The 26682-nt window shown below is 42.0% G+C and overlaps 1 protein-coding gene across 1 annotated transcript; it reads left to right on the plus strand.

Annotated features, from left to right (window-relative positions):
- The first annotated feature begins 16632 nt into the window (after positions 1-16632).
- Positions 16633-25927, plus strand: nicn1 (nicolin 1). The gene is made up of 6 exons (XM_039015479.1): positions 16633-16765; positions 18405-18578; positions 19388-19501; positions 19698-19766; positions 25434-25538; positions 25797-25927. Exons 1-6 carry the CDS (start codon positions 16634-16636, stop codon positions 25836-25838), a joined length of 636 nt encoding a protein of 211 aa, XP_038871407.1. The 5' UTR covers position 16633; the 3' UTR covers positions 25839-25927.
- Positions 25928-26682: the final 755 nt, after the last annotated feature.

Below are 26682 nucleotides of genomic sequence, written 5' to 3' on the forward strand. Positions count from 1 at the left end.
TATGTGACAAATACAAATGTATTTTATTTTATTTGAGGAGACAGAGAGGAGACAGAGAGGAGACAGAGAGGAGACAGAGAGGAGACAGAGAGGAGACAGAGAGGAGACAGAGAGGAGACAGAGAGGAGACAGAGAGGAGACAGAGAGGAGACAGAGAGGAGACAGAGAAGCCCCCAAAGCAGAGATGTTCATTACCCAGCTTTAAAATTAACAACTGACTTTCTAATTGAACTCCCTGTTCTCCTCAAGCTTTGAACAACAAATGATTTTCTTGGCTACATTGTTCCTATCCTGTGAGTAGCCCAACCTAAAGAAAAGCCAATAGATGTAGCTGTAGAGTTATTGTGGTCTACAGGGATGTAATTCTCTTCTCAGGCTGTCACGTTTTTATCTGTGGTAGATGGCTGACTTTAGCAATGTAATCAGGGACATTTTACAGCACCTTCCTGCCAAATTGACTATAAAAGTATGGTTATAATTCATTAACAATAGCCCCTGTGGATACCTTTCCTTAGAATAGGATACCTGCTGTGGACCTGAATAGTTGCTGCTATATACAGAGTCCCTTAATGAACTACTTCCTGAATTGCATGAAGCTATAAAGAGAGAGAGAAACAAGAGGACGATGGTAATCTTTTAAGGACATTCTATCTTCTTTGACCCAATCTATAATGAATGATAAAACAGCTGATGTATGCAAATGTATATCAAGTTCAGACTTGTTCCTTGAGTTGAACATTTTTACTCAGATTCCAACATATCACTAATAATAAATATGTTTTGCAGTTTTCCAGAAAGAAAAGTGTGATATTGAAATGTATGAACATCATCTGAGCATATGATAATGTCCGTGTGTGTGTGTGTATGTGTGAGCAAGTGATTCATCTGCAGTAGCACCTTATCCTGTTCTCAGCTGTTCTTCTGTATCATGGTTATATAAAGACCATACCAGCTGATGTCTGCCTGGGATGGAGTACAGAGTATATACAAGGAATCTCTGTCTCTCTTTCTCTCTCTGCCTCCCTCTCCGTCTGATTTTCTTTTTTCTGCAGCTGCATGGTGTAGATTGGTGAAATAAACCAGTCATTATGACTGTAATTATCATGTTAAAAGGGAATGTATCAGTAACTCAAGGCATATCTCAAAAGGCCAGTGGCTCATCATCTTAGTACTTCCTCAACTGAATCATGGGGAACCCCACGTGTGGAATCTCAGGTGTGGAACCATGGGGAATCACAGGGAATCACGGGGAATCATGGGGAATCCCAGGTGTGGAATCTCAGGTGTGGAATCATGGGGAATCCCAGGTGTGGAATCCCACGTGTGGAATCATGGGGAGTCATGGGGAATCACGGGGAATCATGGGGAATCCCAGGTGTGGAATCATGGAGAATCACGGGGAATCATGGGGAATCCCACGTGTGGAATCATGGGGAGTCATGGGGAATCACGGGGAATCATGGGGAATCCCAGGTGTGGAATCTCAGGTGTGGAATCATGGGGAATCATGGGGAATCCCAAGTGTGGAATCTCAGATGGGGAATCATGGGGAATCCCAGGTGTGGAATCTCAGGTGTGGAATCATGGGGAATCATGGGGAATCCCAAGTGTGGAATCTCAGGTGTGGAATCATGGGGAATCATGGGGAATCCCAGGTGTGGAATCTCAGGTGTGGAATCATGGGGAATCCCGGGGAATCCCAGGTGTGGAATCATGGGGAATCACAGGGAATCCCAGGTGTGGAATCATGGGGAATCACGGGGAATCCCAGGTGTGGAATCATGGGGAATCCCAGGGGTGGAATCATGGGGAATCACGTGGAATCATGGGGAATCACGGGGAATGCCAGGTCTGGAATCTCAGGTGTGGAATCATGGGGAATCACGGGGAATCCCAGGTGTGGAATCATGGGGAATCACAGGGAATCATGGGGAATCTCAGGTGTGGAATCATGGGTAATCCCAGGTGTGGAATCATGGGGAATCATGGGGAATCCCAGGTGTGGAATCATGGGGAATCATGGGGAATCCCAGGTGTGGAATCCCAGGTGTGGAATCATGGGGAATCATGGGGAATCCCAGGTGTGGAATCATGGGGAATCACAGGGAATCCCAGCTGTGGAATCTCAGGTGTGGAATCATGGGGAATCCCAGGTGTGGAATCATGGGGAATCATGGGGAATCCCAGGTGTGCTAAGTTGCTACACAACAAAATTGTTTTTAAACTGAATAATTCATCATAAAAAGTTTGATCCTATAGGCGTATCATTTTGAATTGTGATCACCATTTATAGCAGTTTGTTCTTAAACAACTTACCTGTTAAAGTAATGGTTAAAGACAGGAGACGTGTCAGCGGAACATCTGCAGTGAGGGCCTACTACGCAAACACATTAGTTAACAAGCACTTCTAAGGAGACATTGGATGTACTATACTATACCATACTATACTCTACTGTACTATACTTGACTATACTGTACCATACTGTACTATACTATACTATAGTGTACAATACTATACTATACTGTGCAATACTGTGCTGTACTGTACTGTACTACACTCTACTGTACTATATTATACTGTACTATACTGTACTATACCGTACAATACTATACTGTGTTTTTAAACTGCGAGCAGGTGATGCATCTGCAGCAGCACCTCATACTGTACTATACTGTACTGTACTGTAGTGTACTATAATATAGTGTACTATAGTGTTCTATACCATACTATACTATGTGAATGGTAAATAATGATTAAAGTGCCAGTACTTAGCTGTACAAGGAGTAGCATAGTTACGGTAGCCGAGGAACAGCAGTCGTACCAGATGAGTTATTAAGACCCTCTGAGTTATACCAACAGTCTTTCAGATCGTCAGTTGGCCTGAATCTGGGCTTGAGTCTCCAAACACCTTGGTCTGTAATCCAACAACATCAAAATTCAGCAATGTGTCTGATTAAAAATATAATCAAACAAGAAAGAAAATCTGATACCTTCTGGAATGTCACGGTGGTCGAATGAAGAGGACCAAAGCGCAGCGTGGTGAGCGTACATATTCCTTTTATTTAGAAATAACGCCGACAAAAACAATAAACAATACAAAACAACCGTGAAACTTAAGGGCTATGTGCCACAAACAAAGTTAACGTCCCACACTGAAAGGAGGGAAAAGGGCTACCTAAGTATGGTTCCCAATCAGAGACAACGATAGACAGCTGTCTCTGATTGAGAACCATACCCGGCCAAAACATACAAATACAAAATCATAGAAAACAAAAACATACAATGCCCACCCAAATCACACCCTGAGCAAACCAAATAGAGACATAAAAAGGCTCTCTAAGGTCAGGGCGTGACAAGGAAATTCGAATAATTTTCAATTCCGATCACTATTTACAGTGTAATATGATCTCGGACGATTTACCTGGGATTATAGGCATTAAATAAACAGTTCACATAGCCTTATTAATAAGTATCAGTGGAACATCTGGTGTGAGGGCTGGTGAGGGTCTCAGTCTGCCTGTATCTAAAGATAGACCAGTCTGCTGACTGCTGTATCTGGCTGTAGTCTCCAGACATATTGGCCTTTATTTGTACTGTTACAAGTAGTTTCCAAGCACCAACCTTGTTTCTATGTAATCTCCAAGCACCAACCTTGTTTCTATGTAATCTCCAAGCACCAACCTTGTCTCTATGTAATCTCCAAGGACCGACCTTGTCTCTATGTAATCTCCAAGCACCAACCTTGTCTCTATGTAATCTCCAAGCACCGACCTTGTCTCTATGTAATCTCCAAGCACCATTCTTGTCTCTATGTAATCTCCAAGAACCAACCTTGTTTCTATGTAATCTCCAAGCACCAACCTTGTCTCTATGTAATCTCCAAGGACCGACCTTGTCTCTATGTAATCTCCAAGCACCAACCTTGTCTCTATGTAATCTCCAAGCACCGACCTTGTCTCTATGTAATCTCCAAGCACCAACTTTGTTTCTATGTAATCTCCAAGCACCAATCTTGTCTCTATGTAATCTCCAAGCACCAATCTTGTCTCTATGTAATCTCCAAGCACCAACCTTGTCTCTATGTAATCTCCAAGCACCAACCTTGTCTCTATGTAATCTCCAAGCACCAACCTTGTCTCTATGTAATCTCCAAGCACCAATCTTGTCTCTATGTAATCTCCAAGCACCAACCTTGTTTCTATGTAATCTCCAAGCACCAATCTTGTCTCTATGTAATCTCCAAGCACCAACCTTGTCTCTATGTAATCTCCAAGCACCAACCTTGTCTCTATGTAATCTCCAAGCACCAACCTTGTTTCTATGTAATCTCCAAGCATCTGTAAACCAACATCATCAGCATTCGTCAGGCTTTGCCAGGGGGTTATTGCAATTCTCCAGCCATGTCTAACATCTGTTTGATTTGCGAAGAGTGCATCTCTCTCACACAAGACACACTGGTAAAGGTCAACTGAAGGTAATAACGGTCGAGCTTGAGCGAGCAGAGGGAAACAGATAATGCACAGTGCACCGTAACCAGGGTTGGGAGTCCATTTGAATAATTCAGCCAAATCAGGAAGTGAAATTCACATTTCAATTCCAATTTTCATCAATGCTGCTCTGAGAGTTTTTTTTTTGTTGTTGACGGGATTAAAATTGATTTCGATCCTAGCCCTGACCGTAACCAAATCAACTGTATATCTCCTTGTTCCATTCAAAGTGATGCTGTCTTAACACAGATGACGAGAGGCTCAGTTTGTGCTATACGGTACCTCAAAATGAGTCTTCAGTACACTTTGAAATGACCTACATAAAATATGCTGAATTTTCTTTGCCACACAAAAAGCTATCTATTATTCATAGGCTGTGCCTCATCTTAAACTGTATGTGTGTGTGTGTAACAAGTGCACAATATCTAGAACAAAAATATGTCTTGTCCTGTTTTAGGAATGTTTTCCATATCCTTATGATACACCTGCTGTAAACACAATGGCTTCAATGGTTTCAAGTTTCTTGGTGTCCACATCACCAACAAACTATCATGGCTCAAGCACACCAAGACAGTTGTGAAGAGGGCACGATAACACCTTTCCCCCCTCAGGAGACTGCAAAGATTTGGCATGGGTCCCCAGATCCTCATGTGGCAGGACTTGTAACGTGGCTCATATAGAGAGGTTTGCTACAATATCAGTAGTTGAAGTGATTATTGAACCGCAATAACTATTGTCGATTGCAATTAAGGCTAAGATTTTTTACAATATTTGAAGAGTGAAGCAAACTAATTTCGAGACATCTCTTAAAGACTGTAAATTCAAATTGCCTATTTTTCCTATTTAATAAAATATACTTAAGTCTTCCATATATGATGGAAATGTTTCTTCTGTCTTCCAACCCCTCCGATATACACATATACATTACACGCAGTGTACCTCTCATATATAGCCAAGTTATCATTACACTGTACTGGTGCCTCTCATATATAGCCAAGTTATCATTACACTGTACTGGTGCCTCTCATATATAGCCAAGTTATCATTACACTGTACTGGTGCCTCTCATATATAGCCAAGTTATCATTACACTGTACTGGTGCCTCTCATATATAGCCAAGTTATCATTACACTATACTGGTGCCTCTCATATATAGCCAAGTTATCATTACACTGTACTGGTGCCTCTCATATATAGCCAAGTTATCATTACACTGTACTGGTGCCTCTCATATATAGCCAAGTTATCATTACACTGTACTGGTGCCTCTCATATATAGCCAAGTTATCATTACTCATTGTCTATTTATGATTACTTTACTTTAACGTGTTATTACTTGTCTATTATTTCTCTATGTTCTTTCTCTCTACATTGTTGAAGGGTCCGTAAGTAAGCATTTACTTAGTGAACACCTGTTGTTTACCAAACATGTGACAAATACAATTTGATTTGACAAACAAACACACAGTTTGGTCATTCCTCTGAGGTGTCCCTCTCAGCAGGTGTTCCTAGCAGGGCTAAGTGTTCAGCATCACAGGGAAGTGTCTCTCTCTCCCTCTCTCCCTTCCTCTCTCTTTCTCCCTCCCTTCCTCTCTCTTTTTCTCTCTCTCTCTAGGGGTGCTCTGCTATCATACATCCCCTGCTCTGCTTGGCTTTGTTCTGCCTGTTGTAAAACACACTGTGATCTGCTGCCTACTTTGATGACAGAGAGAAAGAGGAGAGACGAGACCGAGAGTAGAGAGAGAAGAGAGAGAGAGAGGGGAACGAGGAGAGGTTGTCCTGTCCATGCTGCTGAGGCATAAATGTGTGGCTCTAAGATAAAACGGGTAGCTAGGCCCAGAAGACATCCCTCAGCCTTCACCATCTGGGAAGTATTGTTGTTTTACTGTAGTCAAGGTTCCAAGGTTCCAAGGTATTAAAGAAAGAGCTGCTTTTGAAATGCTCCCCTCTGAACAATAAACGACATGCATGACCAGAATGTATGATAGTGTACCATCAGAGAGAGATGGGATGAAATAGAGAGAGTTAGAGAGAGAGAGGGGAAGAACCACATCTAAACAAGCTGAATTCAAACCATGGAGCAATGCTGCCCCCTACCTGTGGTATCTGGGTGCTCATCTAAATACATAGTACATCAATTTCATATTTCCTTCACTCACAGTATAGCCTAATCAGCCCCTAAACTGGTTCTAATTTCTAAGCAAGTGCTATGGATAAATACTAGGGAAGATGAAAACCCACTGCTGATTGCTGCAGTTTCACACCTGTTACACCTATCATCTAGTCTAGTTATTACCAACCTAAGATGGAGCTCTGCAGGGCCATTTCTCTGTATTTGTATTGAAAACATGGTTGATCAGATATCATTGGCACGTCATGGATACATTTTGCAGTCTCAACTTTGCGATTGATTTAGCCAATTACGGTGACGTCATCCCATATCTCCGTTTTTTTTGCTGTGACGCTGTTCCTTTAAATATCTGGAGTCGCCATAGTTACACATTCAGGAAATGGCAAATTCATTGGCAGCATGCCCACTGCTAGTCCCACGGCGACGTCTAAAACTGTTTTTACAGTAATTTCACCGTCTGTAACCGAAGGGAAAACAGTGCACACACAACACAGTAAGCTAGGACATCGACATCTAGCAACCTTTGCTGTTCTATATTGACATCCGAGGGGAAGGAAAACGGTCCAACTGGTTGCTAGCTTGGTGGTTAGCTAGCTACCGCTAACTCCACAATCAGCTGTGAGTAGCTAACTTTAGCTAGCTTGCTAGCGTATGTAGCAAACGTTAGCTGGCGTGTCAGCTTTCTTTACAGTCGCCCTTTTCCTCCCAACCTGTCCCACCCAATAATTATTTATTTGATTGAGCTCAATGCAGTGATCATTGCTATCTGAGTGTTATGAAATTGTCTTCTAGCTTTGCTGCAGCCACACAGACGGGGGCTAGTTCGCTGTCCAGGGTGCTGAAGTTGATCATATTTGCGTTGCAGCCATAAACCAAGGTTAGTTTTGTATGATTTTCATAAAGCCATCAAAATGTAAATATCAGTTGAGTTTGGTGATGTTTGAAAAGATTTGTGTTAGATTTTATTAGGATCACCATTAGCCGACGCCAATGGCACAGCTAGTCTTACTAGGGTCTGACACAACATAAAATACATTAAGACTGTACAATTTACATATATTTAGAAGATTAAGTTACACGTACATGACAGTACATACACACAACAAGCAGGTCACATGGGGGGGGAGAGGCGTTGTACATGATATGTTATTTTATATTTGAAACCAGGTTTGCTGTTCACTTTGACTATATGAGATGGGAGTTCCATGCAATGATGTACATGAACTACATATTGTTCTGAAAAGACCCCTGGTGGCATGTCGGGGGGGGGGGGGGGGGGGTTCCTTCTTTGCAGCACTTAACGAGTTCCTTCTTTGCAGCACTTAACTATATGACTGGACAATAATCAAGATAAGATAAAACTAGAACCTGCAGGAGTGTGATGTCAAAAAACCAGAGCATATTGTTTATCACGGACAGACCTCTCCCCATCTTTACAACCATTGAATCTCTATGTTTTGACCATGGCAGTTGTGAGTGCCCTTCTCTATAAGCATGCTGAAAGTCTGTTGTTAAGTTGTTTACAGAGAAATAACATTGTATTTGGTCAAACACCATTTTTTCCCCAACAGTTTCCTAGGAGCTGGCAGCAAGCTGATAGGTCTGCTGTTAGAACCAGTAAAGGCCGCTTTACCACTCTTTGGTAGCGGAATGACTTTGGCTTCTCTCCAGGCCTGAGGACAAAGACTTTCCTCTATGCTCAGATTAAAGATATGACAGATAGGAGTGGCTATAGAGTCAGCTACCATCCTCAGTAGCTTTCCATCTAAGTTGTCAATGCCAGGAGGTTTGTCTTTATTGATTAATAACAATAATTTTTCCACCTCTCCCACACTAACTTGACAAATTTCAAACAAAAAATGCTTTTCTTTCATTACTTATTTTGCTATCCATGAATACCACGGCTTAATGTTCGTTGTTGGCATTTCCTGCCTACGTTTGCCCACTTTGCCAGTGAAGTAATCTTTAAAATAATTGCCAACATCAAATGGTTTTGTGATGAATAAGCCAACTGATTTGATGAAAGATGGAGTTGAATTTGTCTTTCTGCCCAATACTTTCAGTTAAAGTACTTCCATCATTCTTTATATCATTGATCTTGGCTTCATAATATAGTTTCTTCTTCTTTTTGTTGAGTTTAGTCACATAACTTCTCAATTTGCGGTAAGTCAACCAGTCAGATGTGCAGCCAGACTTATTAGCCACTTCCTTTTGCCCATCTCTTTCAACCATACAGTTTTTCAATTCCTCATCAATCCATGGAGCCTCAACAGTTCTAACAGTCAGTTTCTTAACAGGTGCATGTTTATCAATAATTGGAAGAAGCAATTCAATAAATAAATAATGTGCAGCGTCTGGATGCTCCTCATTGATCACATCAGACCAACAATCATTTTTAACATCATCCACATAAGAGTCATATCAGATCTCTTATACACTATTTCAGGGCCAGCTTCGGAAACTTTGGCTTTTCTGGATATAGTCACTATATTGTGATCACTGCATCCAATGGGTACGGATAGAGCTTATGAACAAAGCTGTAAAAATTTGATCAATACATGTAGATGATCTTGGTTCTGTAGTGTTTGTAAACACCCTGGTAGGTTGATTAATATCCTGAACCAGATAACAGACACTGGTTACAGTGAGAAGCTTCCTCTTGAGTGGACAGCTTGATGAAAACCAGTTAATATTCAGGTCCCCAAGAAAGTAGACCTCTCTGTTTACATCACATACACTATCACACACATTATTTAGAGACTGACTGTTAGCACTTGGTGGCCTATAGCAACACCCCGAAAGAAAAGGCTTTAGATGAGGCCGGTGAACCTACAACCACAACACTTCAATAACATGTGACATAAGAGCTTCTCTAAGCATTACAGAGATATGGCTCTGAATATATACAGCAACACCTCCCCCATACATATTTCTGTCTCTTCTATAGAAGTTATGTCCTTGTATTGCTACTGCTGTATCATCTAATGAATGATCTAAGTGAGTCTCAGAAATGGTTAATATATTATCTGATGTTAGCAAGTTAAAGATTTTATGAAGACTATTTCTAAAGCTACATACACAGAGTGGACAAAACTTTAGGAACACCTGCTCTTTCCATGAGACAGACTGACCAGGTGAATCCAGGTTAAAGCCGTGATCCCTTATTGATGTCACTTGTTAAATCCACTTAAATCAGTGTAGGTGAAGGGGAGGAGACGGGTTAAAAAAAATGATTTTTAACTCAATATTAGGAATGTGTTATTAGTGCTTTATAAACGTATTATTATTATTATTTAACCCTTTCCTGGGTAGTATATCAAAGATAGACATAATATGGAAAAGTACAAACAATGAAAGTGTGTGTGTGTGTGTGCGCTGCGGTGTTGAAGCTACGAACCCATAGGCTATGCCCTCTCATCCCCTCAAGGCTTTTGGGAGAGAGGGTGGACAATGAGCCTGTCATAGCGGATGTAAGCACGATTCTCCTGCTCAATCATCACATGATATGTTCTGATTTATCTGGAATTCAATTTTATTCAAATAGAAACAGATCTGGTTTCCCAAAATCATCTTTGGGCTGAGTTCATCCTTAGAACTTTCGTAGGAGCATCGTTAAATCTCAGAGTTGTTTCCCAAATCCGTCGTTATTAACGTTGCACTTGAAAAACGGTCGTAACCTAACGTCTGCCTCAGACCACTTTTCCGGACAGTTAACTGCATCGTTAGATGCTTTTAACCACAGGACGTCTCCGTTAAATATAAAATCACTTGGTTTATCCGTCTCTCTGTGACCGCCAATAACTTCAGAACAAAGTTGACTACAAATAAAAAGTTGCCAATATCTTTGCAATTGATACAAACAATAGACGTATAAAAATATGCTTCAAATGAGATGACTGCATTAAAATAGTAAGCGGTAGCCTAGGCGATAGGCCTATTTCAAACATATTTAAATAGTAAGCGGTAGCCTAGGCGATAGGCCTATTTCAAACATATTTAAATAGTAAGCGGTAGCCTAGGCGATAGGCCTATTTCAAACATATTTAAATAGTAAGCTGTAGCCTAGGCGATAGGCCTATTTCAAACATATTTAAATAGTAAGCGGTAGCCTAGGCGATAGGCCTATCTCAAACATATTTAAATAGTAAGCGGTAGCCTAGGCGATAGGCCTATTTCAAACATATTTAAATAGTAAGCAGTAGCCTAGGCGATAGGCCTATTTCAAACATATTTAAATAGCCTACATTTCATGTTCAACCAACTCAATTCTATTTTGCTACTTGTAGGCTACTGTCTGTAATTTGTTTCTATGTATTTCATGATGTGTAGCCTAACATGCGTACAATGATTTGCCAAATCGGTGATTTAGTGGATTTTTTATAGGGAAAGCATTAGAATAAGACCCCTCAATATTTGCAGCCGTAGGTGGTAATACAGTAAGTCCTAAAAGTATTGGGACAATAACACATGTTGTGTTGTTTTGGTTCTGTAGTCCAGCACTTTGGATTTGAAAGGATACTATGGGGTTAACGTGCAGACTGTCAACTTTCATTTGAGGGTATTTTCATCCATGTCGGGCGAACCGTTTAGAAATTACAACACTTTTTGTACATAGTTCCCCCCCTCATTTAAGGCCGTTTTAGAAGACCAAAAGTATTGGGACAAATTCACTTATGTGTATTGAAGTAGTGATCATATTCCTAGCATGCAATGGTTACATCAAGCTTGAGCAAACTTGTTGGATGCATTTGCGGTTTTGTTTTGGTTGTGTTTCAGATTATTTTGTGCACAATAGTAATGAATAGTAAATGATGTATTGGATCATTTTGGAGTCACTGTTATTCTAAATAAGAATAGAATATGTTTATAAAAACTTCTACATTAATGTGGATGCTACCTACCATGATTACAGATAATCCTGAAAGCATTGTGAATGATAATGAGTGAGAAAGTTACAGACACACAAATATCATACCCCCCAAAAATGCTAACCTCCCCTGTCTCAAACACAAAATCCTGGGGTGTATTCACTCGAAACCAAACGGAACCAAACTAGGAGGGACCTACGTACCTGAATGTATCCAATAGAAACTCTCACTTTCGTTGCAAAAGGTTTTATTACAGTAGAAAGAGGAGGAAGGGAAGCGCTGCTAAGGTACACAATAGTACATTTTGGTAGACAGAAGGTGCTCTTTGGTAAAAGGGGTAAATTGGTCATCAAAAAGAAAGAAGGACCAAGCCACTCTTCATATAATTCATTAAAATGCCTTTATTAGTATGACATGTTCAATAGAAATAATGTTTTTTTTTAAACCGACGCGTTTCTGCTGCATGGCCTTCATCAGGGAGTACAAAAAAATTATACAATGTCCTCTTTTGAACAGCTTTTCCAATTAGCCCTAATTAGAAGAGGGAGTGGTTACAAAATTGATTGGACACACCTAGTAAGCAATACTATACACATTAAAAAGTGAAATACTGAAGCTATGTTGTCATAAAAATACAACTCCAAGCTAGAAGTATCAGAACACTTAGAAAGGTAATTCTAACCTTAAATATGACTGGGAGAAGTGTCAAGAATCAGACAGCAATATATTCCATAGTACACTAGAACACAGCAAACATGAACAACAACAGTCTAAACATAGCTGAGGGCAATACAGCAAAATGTCCACTGGATGACAGCAAATGGATCTATCACGACCCTACAGGAAGGGTGAGAAATCCATGTCTTCATTTAAACCAGGGTATTTAGTGGCCTGTAGTTTGTAAATCCAAAAACTTTCCCTTTGGTTTAATTGTTTAAGACGGTCCCCTTTTCTAATAGAGGCTGGAATATGATCAATACCCATAGCTTGTAGGGAGGCAGGGTTGCCATGGTGTAAGGACTTGTAGTGCCTTGCCATGGGGTAGTCTTCATTGCCTACCCGTATGGCCTACTTGTGTTCCGCTAAGCGGTCTTGAAGGCGTCTCTTTGTCCGTCCAATGTAGAACACCTTGCACTGTGGACATTCCAATCTATAGATGACATGAGTGGTTTTGCATTTAATGAAACGTAATACTCCATTTTGGAAGCTGTGTCAACAAAATACTTCTTCTGTGCAATATTTCTGCAATGGTTGCAAAGGTTACATTTAAAAGAGCCCTTGGGTTTGTGGTCAAGCCAAGTTTTTTGAGAGTCACCCGGAAGATAACTGTGGACTAATTTGTCATTTAGGGTAGGACATCTCTTAAAGCTTATGACTGGTGGCTCAGGAAAGATTTGGCGTAGTAACATATCACTTTGGATGAATCCCCAATTATTTTTAATGATTCTTTTAATGTGCTCTGCTTCAGTGCTGTATTTTGTTACAAAATACACTCTCTCTGATGTATCACGAGGCACTCCCCTTCGCAACAAGTTCTCTCTGTCAAGTAATCCAGCCCTTATACCTGCATCTTTCAGGACCTGAACGCTGTAGCCCCGATTCAAGAAGCGATTCAGCAGATTTGACACTGTAGTCTGTTTCCTGATTGCAAATTCTGCGGACTCTTTGGAATTGGCCATATGGAATATTCTCTTTTAGCCTTTTGGGGTGAAAGCTGTCTGCCCTCAGAATGGTATTCCCATCTGTAGGCTTCCTAAAGATTGATGTGTGCAAACAACCTTTGTCATTTTTACTAATGTCGAGGTCCAAAAAATGAATGTTATCCTTGCTGTACTCCATAGTTAGTTTGATGTTAGGGTTAATGCTGTTAAGGTATTGGTGGAAGGAAATAAGTTCATCTTCTGAGTCGGACCAAAACAGGCAAACATCATCAATATAGCGTCCCCACCATATAATCCGGTCAAAGAAATGGTTTTTAGAAGGATCCAAAATGAAGTCATTTTCCCATTTACCCAAGTACAAACCAGCGTAGGAAGGGCTGTAGCAAGCTCCCATGGCACATCCTTTGACCTGTTTAAAAATACGGTCCTGAAAGATAAAGATGTTATGATTAAGAGTCCATTCAGTCAGTGAGACAATTAATTCTTTAGGAGGCATCTCAGTTTCAGGCCGGGTACTCAAGAAATGGTGCATAGCTGCCAAACCTTGTTCATGTTCAATGGTGGTGTATAGAGACTCCACATCCATGGAGACTAAAAAGGAAGCTGTACCTATATTGTTCAGTTCCTTAATTTAGTTTAACACATCTGTGGTATCTTGAAGATAGGCTGGAAGTGACATCAGAAAAGGCTTAATAAAGTAATCAATGTACTTAGAGATGGGTTCTGTGAGACTTTCATTACCACTGATGACTGGTCTGTCTGGGGGATTTTCAAGATTTTTGTGGACTTTTGGAAGAAGGTAAAATATGCGGACTGCCATTGAAAATAAATTTGAACTCATTGTCTGAAATGTAGCCATTCTCCTTAGTTTCTGTGAGGATCCCTTTCAGTTCAGTTTTTAGGTCCTCTGTAGGGTTGAAGGTAAGAGACTGGTAGAATTCATCATTGTCTAATTGACGGTAGGCTTCTGTCACATATTTGTCTTTAATCCACACTACTGTAGCACCACCTTTGTCTGCTTTTTTAACCACAATCCGTTCATTTTTGGACAATGATTCAATTGCATCCCTCTCTGTCTTAGAAAGATTACGTCGTGTTTGGTTGGAGTCAATTTTACCCTTAAACAGATTCTCTACATCAAAATTCACTTTCTTGGCAAATGTATTTAGTGTGGCATTCTGGACGATGGGACAAAAAGGTGGACTTGGGCTTAAACAGTGTTTTTGAGGGAACAGAAGCTGCCTGACCTGAGACACTGGTGTCTGTAGTTGGAGAGATGTTTTGCTTGTACCAGGCCTTCAGATGTAGATTCCTGTAGAAAGGAAATAGGTCAATCTTTGTATTAAATTCATTAGTTGAATATGTGGGGGCAAAGGACAGTCCTTTAGACAAGACCCTTATGCAATCATCAGAAAGGGGTTCTCCAGAAATGTTGATCACAGCTGTAACGGCTGTCGTCGGTGGAAGAAGGTGAGGACCAAGGTGCAGCGTGGTAAGTGTTCATGATATTTAATAATAATCAAAACTGAACACTGAATAACAAAACAACAAAGAAACAACCGAAACAGTTCTGTCTGGTGCAGACACACAAAGACTGAAAATAACCACCCACAAACCCCAACAGAAAACAGGCTACCTAAATATGGTTCCCAATCAGGGACAACGATTGACAGCTGCCTCTGATTAAGAACCATATCAGGCCAAACACAGAAATAGAAAATCATCGAAAAACTAACATAGACAACCCACCCAACTCACACCCTGACCATACTAAGACAAAAGACAAAACAAAGGAACTAAGGTCAGAACGTGACCACAGCCTTGTTCTGGTCCGGCTCCGTGTGGTTGGATAGTCTTGATTTCTTCCTCCCCCTCCGTGTTGGCCTCTTCCGCGTCCTCTCCCTCTCTTGTTGAGGAACCTGCGTGACTCCTCTTCCTGATCTAAAAAATATTGGGAGGAGCTGGCCTCTGAGCGTCTGGGGTAATCCTCATCGTCACTGCTTGTAAAGTTGAAAGAAACAGATCTAGGCTTCCTTCTCTGCGGATGTGATTCTGAATTCTTGCGTGTTGGTTTTCTCCAGGCAAAGACCTTGCCATCTCTATAGTCTACTTCTTCTTTTCTACATTTTCTTAGCTTGTCTTGCTTCAATGTCAGAGTGAATGTGTCTACTTTCTCTTCCAAGATCTCATCACATTGTGCTTTGTTAGAATTGTCACTATGTTCTGTGATTTTCAGTTTTACTATTTCAATTTCTGTTTGGACTACTTGTCTGTCCTTTTTAGATTCTTCTATTAGAAGTAGCATTAGGTCAAAAGAACACTTGTTGAGAATAGCCTCCCATTTATCTCTAAATTCAGTTTTACCTTGTGCTCCATTAGCTGGACACTTCATAATACGGAGTCCTCTGGGGATTAGGCCTTTCCTCCAATAGTCAGACAAGGTGATAGAATTGAGGTCAAGTTTGGTATCTTTCTCCATCAGGTGCTGCAACCCTGCCTCCCTACAAGCTATGAGTATTGATCATATTCTAGCCTCTATTAGAAAAAGGGACCGTCTTAAACAATTAAACCAAACGGAACGTTTTTTTTTTTTATTTACAAACTACAGGCTACTAAATACCCTGGTTTAAATGAAGATATGGATTTCTCACCCTTCCTGTAGGGTTGTGATAGGTCCATTTGCTGTCATCCAGTGGACATTTTGCTGTATTGCCCTCAGCTATGTTTAGACTGTTGTTCATGTTTTGCTGTGTTCTAGTGTACTATGGAATATATTGCTGTCTGATTCTTGACACTTCTCCCAGTCATATTTAAGGTTAGAATTACCTTTCTAAGTGTTCTGATACTTCTAGCTTGGAGTTGTATTTTTATGACAACATAGCTACAGTATTTCACTTTTTAATGTGTATAGTATTGCTTACTGGGTGTGTCCAATCAATTTTGTAACCACTCCCTCTTCTAATTAGGGCTAATTGGAAAACTTCAAAAGAGGACATTGTATTATTTTTTTTGTACTCCCTGACGAAGGCCATGCAGCCGAAACGCGTCGGATTTTTAAAAACATTGTTTCTATTGAACATGCCATACTAATAAAGGCATCGTAATTAATTATATGAAGAGTGCCTTGGTCCTCCTTTCTTTTTGATGACCGGTTTTAGTACAGTGTTTGACTAATGAATACACCCATGATTTCCCTGTTTTTATAGCTTGTCCTCTTCATCACATCCCTGATTTATATTGTAGTGAATTCAGGGCGGCTAGCCTCAACCGGGAACCCGGGTCCAGTGACAGTCAACCCAACACCTCAGCCGTTACGCCAACAGATCCAAACTTCTTGATGAGGTTGCTAGGTGTTGGATTAAGGTCCTTGCAGTATGCATTGTTGCTTGATTCTGCTGCTGAGTCCTTTCTCAACAGGAGTATTAAGGACTCTGTTCCCTGTACTGATCACATCCCTGATCTTTCAACAGGAGTAGCTAATAATATGAGCCTAAACACCGTCCCCTGTACCGTGAAGCCTACTGTCACCTTGCAGATTGGAGATGCTGAGACTGATTCATCTCGTCCCGGTGTCTATGTCATAGACGTTACACTTCCTATAGGACAGACTGTCAACGTGAGTCAATAAAACCTGACGGTCATTTTACTATTTCTTATTTTTTATACACTGTGTTTTCCTCCACACACTTGGTCAAATGACAGGTAGGCTATGTGAGGTAGGCTATTTTCTTTCAAAGTGAGTCACTTCGTTCGAGGCCGGGCTTTTCTACAACTTTCAAGCTAGACATCATTGCAACTCAACCATTGTCCACATGCAGTAACATACAGTACCAGTCAAGAGTTTGGACACACCTACTCATTCCATGCTTTTTCCATATTTTTACTATTTTCTACTTTGTAGAATAAAACTATGACATGAAAACTATGAAATAACACATGGAATCATGTAGTAACCAAAAAAGTGTTCAACAAATCAAAATATATTTTATATTTGAGATTCTTCAAAGTAGCCACCCTTTGCCTTGATTACAACTTTGCACACTCTTAGCATTCTCTCAACCAGATGTATGAGGTAGTCACCTGGAATGCATTTCAATTAACAGGTGTACCTTGTTAAAAGTACATTTGTGGAACTTATTTCCTTAATATGTTTGAGCCAATCAGTTGTGTTTTGTCAAGATAGGGCTATCTTCTGTATACCACTCCTATTTGGTAAAATACCAAGTCCATATTATGGCAAGAACAGCTCCAAATAAGCAAAGAGAAACAACAATCCATCATTACTTTAATACATGATGGTCAGTCAATCTGGAGAATTTCAAGAACTTTGAAAGTTTCTTCAAGTGCAGTCGCAAAAACCATCAAGCGCTATGATGAAACTGGCTCTCATGAGGACCGCCACAGGAAAGGAAGACTCAGAGTTACCTCTGCTGCAGAGGATAAGTTCATTAGAGTTACCAGCCTCAGAAAAATGTGCCCAAATAAATGCTTCACAGAGTTCGGGTAACACATCTCAACATCAACTGTTCAGAGGAGACTGTGTGAATCAGGCCTTCATGGTTGAATTGCTGCAAAGAAACCACTACTAAAGGACACCAATAAGAAGATTAGACTTGCTTGGGCCAAGAAACACGAGCAATGGACATTAGACAGGTGGAAATCTGTTCTTTGGTCTGATGAGTCCAAATTTGACATGTAATTAAAATTCAAGGCACACTTAACCAACATGGCTACCACAGTATTCTGCAGCGATACGCCATCCCATCTGGTTTGCGCTTAGTGGGACTATCATTTGTTTTTCAACAAGACAATGACCCAACACACCTCCAGGCTGTGTAAGGGCAGTTTGACCAAGAAGGAGAGTGATGGAGTGCTGCATCAGATGACATGGCCTCCACAATCACCCGACCTCAACCCAATTGAGATGTTTTGGGATGAGTTGGACCGCAGAGTGAAGGAAAAGCAGCCAACAAGTGCTCAGCATATGTGGGAACTCCTTCAAGACTGTTGGAAAAGCATTCCAGGTGAAGCTGGTTGAGAGAATACCAAGAGTCATCAAGCTGTCATCAAAGCTGTCATCAAGGCAATGGGTGGCTGATTCCATATGTGTTATTTCATAGTTGTGATGTCTTCAATATTATTCTACAATGTAGAAAATAGTTTAAAAAAAATAAGAACAACACTTGAATGGGTAAGTGTGTCCAAACTTTTTTTTCTGGTACTGTACATATAATCTGTGTCTTATTCACTCCTAGATCCAGGAGATCTCCTTTAAGAACTACTACACAGCATACGTGTCTGTGCGTCTGCTGAGGAGAGACGGGGAGGGGGCCGCTAAATGGGCTACATGTCTGAGGAACCACTGTCTGATGCCCAGCCCACATACTGAAGAGGGTTCACAAGACTACTGCTCTGTCTACCGACAACAGGTTAGGGGAGAGAGGGGGAGAGAGGAGGGAGAGAGAGCGAAGGGGGGAGGGGAGGGAGAGATGGGGTGAGGGAGAGAGAGCGAGGGGGGAGGGAGAGAGAGCGAGGGGAGGAGAGAGGGAGAAGGGGAGAGGGGAGTGTGGGGGGTTTAATTATTAAAGGTGGTAAAGGTCATATAAGATGGAGGGAGGGTGAAGAAGTATAGCAGAACAGGTCAAGACATTAGGAGGTATATTCTGATGACGGCTTTATTTGTACTGTACATCTGGCTGAAATATTCATCACCAAATGCTCCTGAGCCATTTCATATGGAATCTTAAGAAACCTTGATGTGATGTGAGTAACACAAAGCCAATGCATTCACATTCTGTAAATGTATCTTGCTTTTTAAAATAAAGCATCACAGCTCAGGTTTGCTTAGTTTTTGGTAAGTTGATCTTGGAGGTAAACCAAATTATAGTTTGCCTTACTTCAAGTAGCAAATAAGCTCATTTACATAATTTGTGGAAGCCATATTTCCTGATTGGTTCAGTATGGGTGTTAGATGTGGAAGCCATATTTCCTGATTGGTTCAGTATGGGTGTTAGATGTGGAAGCCATATTTCCTGATTGGTTCAGTATGGGTGTTAGATGTGGAAGCCATATTTCCTGATTGGTTCAGTATGGGTGTTAGATGTGGAAGCCATATTTACTGATTGGTTCAGTATGTGTGTGAGATGTGGAAGCCATATTTCCTGATTGGTTCAGTATGGGTGTTAGATGTGGAAGCCATATTTCCTGATTGGTTCAGTATGTGTGTTATGGTTGTTAGATGCTGATTGAACCAGACAATGTGACTTCAGTGAGACTGATCCTACGACAGCCTTCATCAGCCTGGTTGAATTTCAACGTGGAGGACATCAAAATACACCCCTGTTTAAATGAGGTAAGTCACTTAAAAATGTATAGAGGGTTGTACTGTATGATCAAATAGAAAGAAACCTCAATCATTGTGCCTCTGATCAGCAGGCCTGCAGCATAACTGGCTAAGGTTGGGGGTGTACTGAGTAGTGGAGTTGAGAAACACTGCCAATGAAGATATTTCCACAATTTTAAAGTACATTCATTCACTCTTCTTCCAGGATTCAGAGTGGGACATTCCTGATTGGTTGTCAGACCTCACACAGGTGGACCAACTGTGTGATTTACAGGTAAGGCTCTTATCAACCAGTTGGTTCTCTTCAATAGAACTATCAGCCCTTATAGACTGTATTCCAGTGTTCTAACTCCTACACCCCTTAGGTATCCCTCTTAGTCCAGTATCATTTCCCCCTTAGGTATCCCTCGTAGTCCAGGATCATTTCCCCCTTAGGTATCCCTCTTAGTCCAGTATCATTTCCCCCTTAGGTATCCCTCGTAGTCCAGGATCATTTCCCCCTTAGGTATCCCTCGTAGTCCAGTATCATTTCCCCCTTAGGTATCCCTCGTAGTCCAGTATCATTTCCCCCTTAGGTATCCCTCGCAGTCCAGTATCATTTCCCCCTTAGGTATCCCTCGTAGTCCATTATCATTTCCCCCTTAGGTATCCCTCGTAGTCCAGTATGATTTCCCCCTTAGGTATCCCTCGTAGTCCAGTATCATTTCCCCCTTAGGTATCTCTCGTAGTCCAGTATCATTTCCCCCTTAGGTATCCCTCGTAGTCCAGTATCATTTCCCCCCTTAGGTATCCCTCGTAGTCCAGTATCATTTCCCCCTTAGGTATCCCTCGTAGTCCAGGATCATTTCCCCCTTAGGTATCCCTCGTAGTCCAGTATCATTTCCCCCTTAGGTATCCCTCGTAGTCCATTATCATTTCCCCCTTAGGTATCCCTCGTAGTCCATTATCATTTCCACCTTAGGTATCCCTCGTAGTCCAGGATAATTTCCCCCTTAGGTATCCCTCGTAGTCCAGTATCATTTCCCCCTTAGGTATCTCTCGTAGTCCAGTATCATTTCCCCCTTAGGTATCCCTCGTAGTCCAGTATCATTTCCCCCCTTAGGTATCCCTCGTAGTCCAGTATCATTTCCCCCTTAGGTATCCCTCGTAGTCCAGGATCATTTCCCCCTTAGGTATCCCTCGTAGTCCAGTATCATTTCCCCCTTAGGTATCCCTCGTAGTCCAGTATCATTTCCCCCTTAGGTATCCCTCGTAGTCCATTATCATTTCCACCTTAGGTATCCCTCGTAGTCCAGTATCATTTCCCCCTTAGGTATCCCTCGTAGTCCAGTATCATTTCCCCCTTAGGTATCTCTCGTAGTCCAGTATCATTTCCCCCTTAGGTATCCCTCGTAGTCCATTATCATTTCCACCTTAGGTATCCCTCGTAGTCCAGTATCATTTCCCCCTTAGGTATCCCTCATAGTCCAGTATCATTTCCCCCTTAGGTATCCCTCGTAGTCCAGTATCATTTCCCTCTTAGGTATCCCTCGCAGTCCAGTATCATTTCCCCCTTAGGTATCCCTCGTAGTCCAGTATCATTTCCCCCTTAGGTATCCCTCGCAGTCCAGTATCATTTCCCCCTTAGGTATCTCTCGTAGTCCAGTATCATTTCCCCCTTAGGTATCCCTCGTAGTCCAGTATCATTTCCCCCTTAGGTATCCCCCGTAGTCCAGTATCATTTCCCTCTTAGGTATCCCTCGCAGTCCAGTATCATTTCCCCCTTAGGTATCTCTCGTAGTCCAGTATCATTTCCCCCTTAGGTATCCCTCGTAGTCCAGTATCATTTCCCCCTTAGGTATCCCTCGTAGTCCATTATCATTTCCCCCTTAGGAATCCCTCGTAGTCCAGTATCATTTCCCCCTTAGGTATCCCTCGTAGTCCAGTATCATTTCCCCCTTAGGTATCCCTCGTAGTCCAGTATCATTTCCCCCTTAGGTATCCCTCGTAGTCCAGGATAATTTCCCCCTTAGGTATCCCTCGTAGTCCAGGATAATTTCCCCCTTAGGTATCCCTCGTAGTCCAGTATCATTTCCCCCTTAGGTATCTCTCGTAGTCCAGTATCATTTCCCCCTTAGGTATCCCTCGTAGCCATTATCATTTCCCCCTTAGGTATCCCTCGTAGTCCAGTATCATTTCCCCCTTAGGTATCCCTCGTAGTCCAGTATCATTTCCCTCTTAGGTATCCCTCGCAGTCCAGTATCATTTCCCCCTTAGGTATCCCTCGTAGTCCAGTATCATTTCCCCCTTAGGTATCCCTCGCAGTCCAGTATCATTTCCCCCTTAGGTATCTCTCGTAGTCCAGTATCATTTCCCCCTTAGGTATCCCTCGTAGTCCAGTATCATTTCCCCTTTAGGTATCCCTCGTAGTCCAGTATCATTTCCCTCTTAGGTATCCCTCGCAGTCCAGTATCATTTCCCCCTTAGGTATCTCTCGTAGTCCAGTATCATTTCCCCCTTAGGTATCCCTCGTAGTCCATTATCATTTCCACCTTAGGTATCCCTCGTAGTCCAGTATCATTTCCCCCTTAGGTATCCCTCGTAGTCCAGTATCATTTCCCCCTTAGGTATCCCTCGTAGTCCATTATCATTTCCACCTTAGGTATCCCTCGTAGTCCAGTATCATTTCCCCCTTAGGTATCCCTCGTAGTCCAGTATCATTTCCCCCTTAGGTATCCCTCGTAGTCCAGTATCATTTCCCTCTTAGGTATCCCTCGCAGTCCAGTATCATTTCCCCCTTAGGTATCCCTCGTAGTCCAGTATCATTTCCCCCTTAGGTATCCCTCGCAGTCCAGTATCATTTCCCCCTTAGGTATCTCTCGTAGTCCAGTATCATTTCCCCCTTAGGTATCCCTCGTAGTCCAGTATCATTTCCCCCTTAGGTATCCCCCGTAGTCCAGTATCATTTCCCTCTTAGGTATCCCTCGCAGTCCAGTATCATTTACCCCTTAGGTATCTCTCGTAGTCCAGTATCATTTCCCCCTTAGGTATCCCTCGTAGTCCAGTATCATTTCCCCCTTAGGTATCCCTCGTAGTCCATTATCATTTCCCCCTTAGGAATCCCTCGTAGTCCAGTATCATTTCCCCCTTAGGTATCCCTCGTAGTCCAGTATCATTTCCCCCTTAGGGATCCCTCGTAATCCAGCATCATTTCCCTACAGGTATCACAGGTCCAGGTTGTGGTGTGGGTCTGGAGATGGCTGAATAGGCCCATCTGTGACCTGCAGATCTTGTCTCAGTGGGGGCACGTATAGTTCATCCTATCACTGGGACTTGTTGTTCGTGACCTTTGCCCTTTTCCCAGCTAGTAGTGTTTTTTTTGTTCGGCCTGGAAAAGTTGTGTTCCAGTGACGATTTTGGTCCTCCGTGAGGAGTTGTCAAGGACATTTGGTTTACCTCTTGTTAGGATTCCAATGGCTTTTCTTCAGGTGTTCTTTGAGGTTATCCCGGAAACACTTTTTCTGACCTCCAGGGACACGGGTTCCATCTCTGAGCCGGTAGTAGGAGACTTGTTTAGGAAGCCTCGCGTTGCTCATCCTCACGAGGTGACCTGCCAATTGGACTAAAGGTTTCATAATGGTGGCTTCCACCCTGGAGGAGTTGGTTGTCTCCAGGACATGGATGTTTGGTTGTCTCTCTTCCCAGCTGATGTTCAGTATCTTCCTGAGGCATTGTTGGTGAAAGGGGCTTGGTTTGTTTGTGATATACATTCCACGTTTCAGCACCGTAGAGCAGTGTAGGAATGAGTTTATCAAAGGCAGCACTAGCTGGAGCAATCCGATTGTTGGATTTCATCTTCAATTAGGATATTGCTAGAGAGGTGGCTACCTAGGCATGGGAAAGTGGGCATTTTCAAGCATTACATTGTTAGTGAGGGGTCGGCAGGTGGGTCGGCAGGTGTGCTTTGTTTTACGAGCGTGTTAGATCCACCCTGCTGTATGCTTCCGGAAATATGTTGACGAAGGCCTGGAAGTCAGCTTCTGAGCAGTCATTGACCTGGGCATCATCTGCATACTGAAATTCTACAACAGAAGTGGTAATGGTTCTTGACTTGGCTCTGAAACGGTTGATATTGAATATGTTGCCTTCGGTCCTGTAGGTGGTATGTATGCCTCTGGGGAGTCTACTCTCTGTCAGGTGGACCCTTCCAGCCAGGAAGATGGTGAAGAGAGTTGATGCAGTGATCCAGCCTTGCTTTAATCTGGTCCTTATCTCGATTGGCTCTGTGGTTTCGCCACCAGAGAGAATGACAGCCTTCGTACCATCATGCAGGAAGAGGAGGATGTTAACACATTTTGTAGGGCAGCCATATCTCAGGAGCATTCTCCACAGGGCTTCACAGTTAACAGAGTCACAGTCCTTGGTCAGATGGAAGAATGCCATGTCAAATCAAATGTTGTTGGTCACATACACATGGTTAGCAAATGTTAATGCGAGTGTAGCAAAATGCATGTGCTTCTAGTTTTTGGTGATGTCATTTACAAAATAGCCTCCAACACTCTACTTCTCAAATTGGATGTAGTCTATCACAGTGCCATCCGTTTTGTCACCAAAGCCCCATATACTACCCACCACTGCAACCTGTATGCTCTCGTTGGCTGGCCCTCGCTTCATATTCGTCGCCAAACCCACTGCCTCCAGGTCATCTATAAGTCTTTGCTAGGTAAAGCCCCGCCTTATCTCAGCTCACTGGTCTCCATAGCAGCACCCACCCGTAGCACGCGCTCCAGCAGGTATATTTCACTGGTCACCCCCAAATTCAACTCCTCCTTTGGCCGCCTTCCAGTTTTCTGCTGCCAATGACTGGAGCGAATTGCTAAAATCACTGAAGCCGGAGACTTATTTCTCCCTCACTAACTTTAAGCATCAGCTGTCAGAGCAGCTTACCGATCATTGCACCTGTACATAACCCATCTGTAAATTGCCCACCCAACTACCTCATCCCCATCTTGTTATTTATTTTTCTTTGCTCCTTTGCACCCCAGTATCTCAACTTGCGCATTCATCTTCTGCACATCTATCACTCCAGTGTTTAATTGCTAATTTGTAATTATTTCACCACTATGGCCTATTTATTGCCTTACCTCCCTAATCTTACTACATTTGCGCACACTGTATGTAGACTTTTCTATTGTGTTATTGACTGTATGTTTGTTTATTCCATGTGTAACTCTGTGTTGTTTGTGTCCCACTGCTTTGCTTTATCTTGGCCAGGTCGCGGTTGTAAATGAGAACTTGTTCTCAACTGGCCTACCTGGTTAAATAAAGGTGAAATAAATAAGTTGTGTCTCAGTGTAGGCAGCAGCCTCCTCTGAGTTAGTGATTGCCGTAGTCTCTGCTCCTGGAGCTTCTCTTGGAGTCAACGGGCTGAGAATATCAAGTCTGAAGTTCCTCTGCCGGGTGGAAATCCACTGTTTTTTGGCGAGGGATAGGAGTCTGTTTAGTAGGTTTCTCGCAAGTATTTATCCAGCGGTGGCAAGAAGGGGAACGCGCTGTAGTTGCCACAGTCCAACTTGTCCCCTTTTCTTAAAGATGGTGACGATGATGGGATCTTTCAGTTCACTGGGAAGATCTTCATGACTTCCTCATTCCAGATCCTGACCATAAGGCAGGGGATCCTGTTATCCATTATCCTCCACACACACAAACACTGTCATCTTCTGGGAGAAGTTGTGTCTTCCTGGTCAAAGAGCTTTTATTAAACACATCATAAAAGAGAATATGGAAACACAGTATTTATTATGTTGTTGTGTCTCTAGGGTCTTCCAGTTCCTCAGACTAACACAGATAGTCATCTTCCCTGTCAATTACCTTTAGAAAAACACTAACCCTTTATACAACATGGCGACATAAACGAAAAAATAATATCCGTTACAATATTGTTGTTTTGTTGTGTCTCTAGGGTCTTCCAGATCCTCAGACGGTATCTTCCAGTATTCAGCAGATGTGGGCGTTAACAGAGGTCATGCAGACCAATCAGACCACCGCTTCCATAGGCCGCTTCGATGTAAGACGTGTTCCTATTGTTTATTTACACATGGAGTCAAACGCGCATCACTTTTCCTGAGGTTGTGGGAGAGAAAGATCTAGAAAGTATAGAAGGGCCTGTATGCTTCAACACTTTTATTGGTTAACAATGTTTCAATCCAAACATATCTGTATCCTGGACCCAAGTCTTTGTCAGTTGGTATCGATTCCATTTTGTTTTCAGCTTGTTTATGGTCAACTCATTTCATTTTCATCCTTCTTCTGTGTTTCTGGGCAGGTTGATGGCTGCTACGATATCAACTTGCTGTCCTTCACTTAACAAGGAATTGACTGGAGGTTCATTTTACAATGGTGTGAAGATCACCATTGTTATCTCTCCCAAAGTATATTTGATTAATTGCCTGACGATGTTATATTTAAGTTTTATGAAAAGTATGTATATTTATTTGTGAAACACTGTAAACTTTAATTTTTTTTTTTTTTTTGTGTGTGTTTTTTTTAAACACCTCGGCCACCTTTGCCACTCATGATTGTAACTTTGTTTATTATACAAGATGCATGGTGGCCTTCAGCCAGATGAGGACAGTAGTGCTTCTTGAATGAGACCAAGGAGCCACTGTTAACTATCTGAGATGTGGATATAGCATGCTGCCTGGGGTTCTGGGTGGTTTGCAGTCTCCAATTCTCTTTTTTTCTATTTAAAAAAATAAATAAAAATTACCTTTTTATTTAACTAGGCAAGTCAGTTATTCTTATTTACAATGACGGCCAACCCCGGCCGAACCCTAACCGGGACGACACTGGGACTCCCGATCACAGCCGGTTGTGATCGGGTTGTGTGATACAGCTAGGAATCTAACCAGGGTCTGTAGTGACGCCTCTAGCCCTGAGATGCAGTCCCTTAGACCGCTGCGCCACTCTGGAGGCCAGGATATAGCATGCTGGCTGGGGTTCTGTCTACAATTCTCTTATTGTAAGTTATTCATGAATAATTATGAATGTCTAATTTCCCTTCAATGCAAACATAATCTACATCAACGTTGTACTGAAGAAGGAAGTGAAGGAATTGTTATGCTATATATTAGTGGCTTTATAAGATGATCATAAATGCTCATATAGCAAGTCATTCATTCAACACATAGGCTCTGTTATTAAATTCCAAT

This window comes from Salvelinus namaycush, chromosome 20 (assembly GCF_016432855.1).
Source record: "Salvelinus namaycush isolate Seneca chromosome 20, SaNama_1.0, whole genome shotgun sequence".
In the NCBI taxonomy this organism is placed as follows: Eukaryota; Metazoa; Chordata; class Actinopteri; order Salmoniformes; family Salmonidae; genus Salvelinus; species Salvelinus namaycush.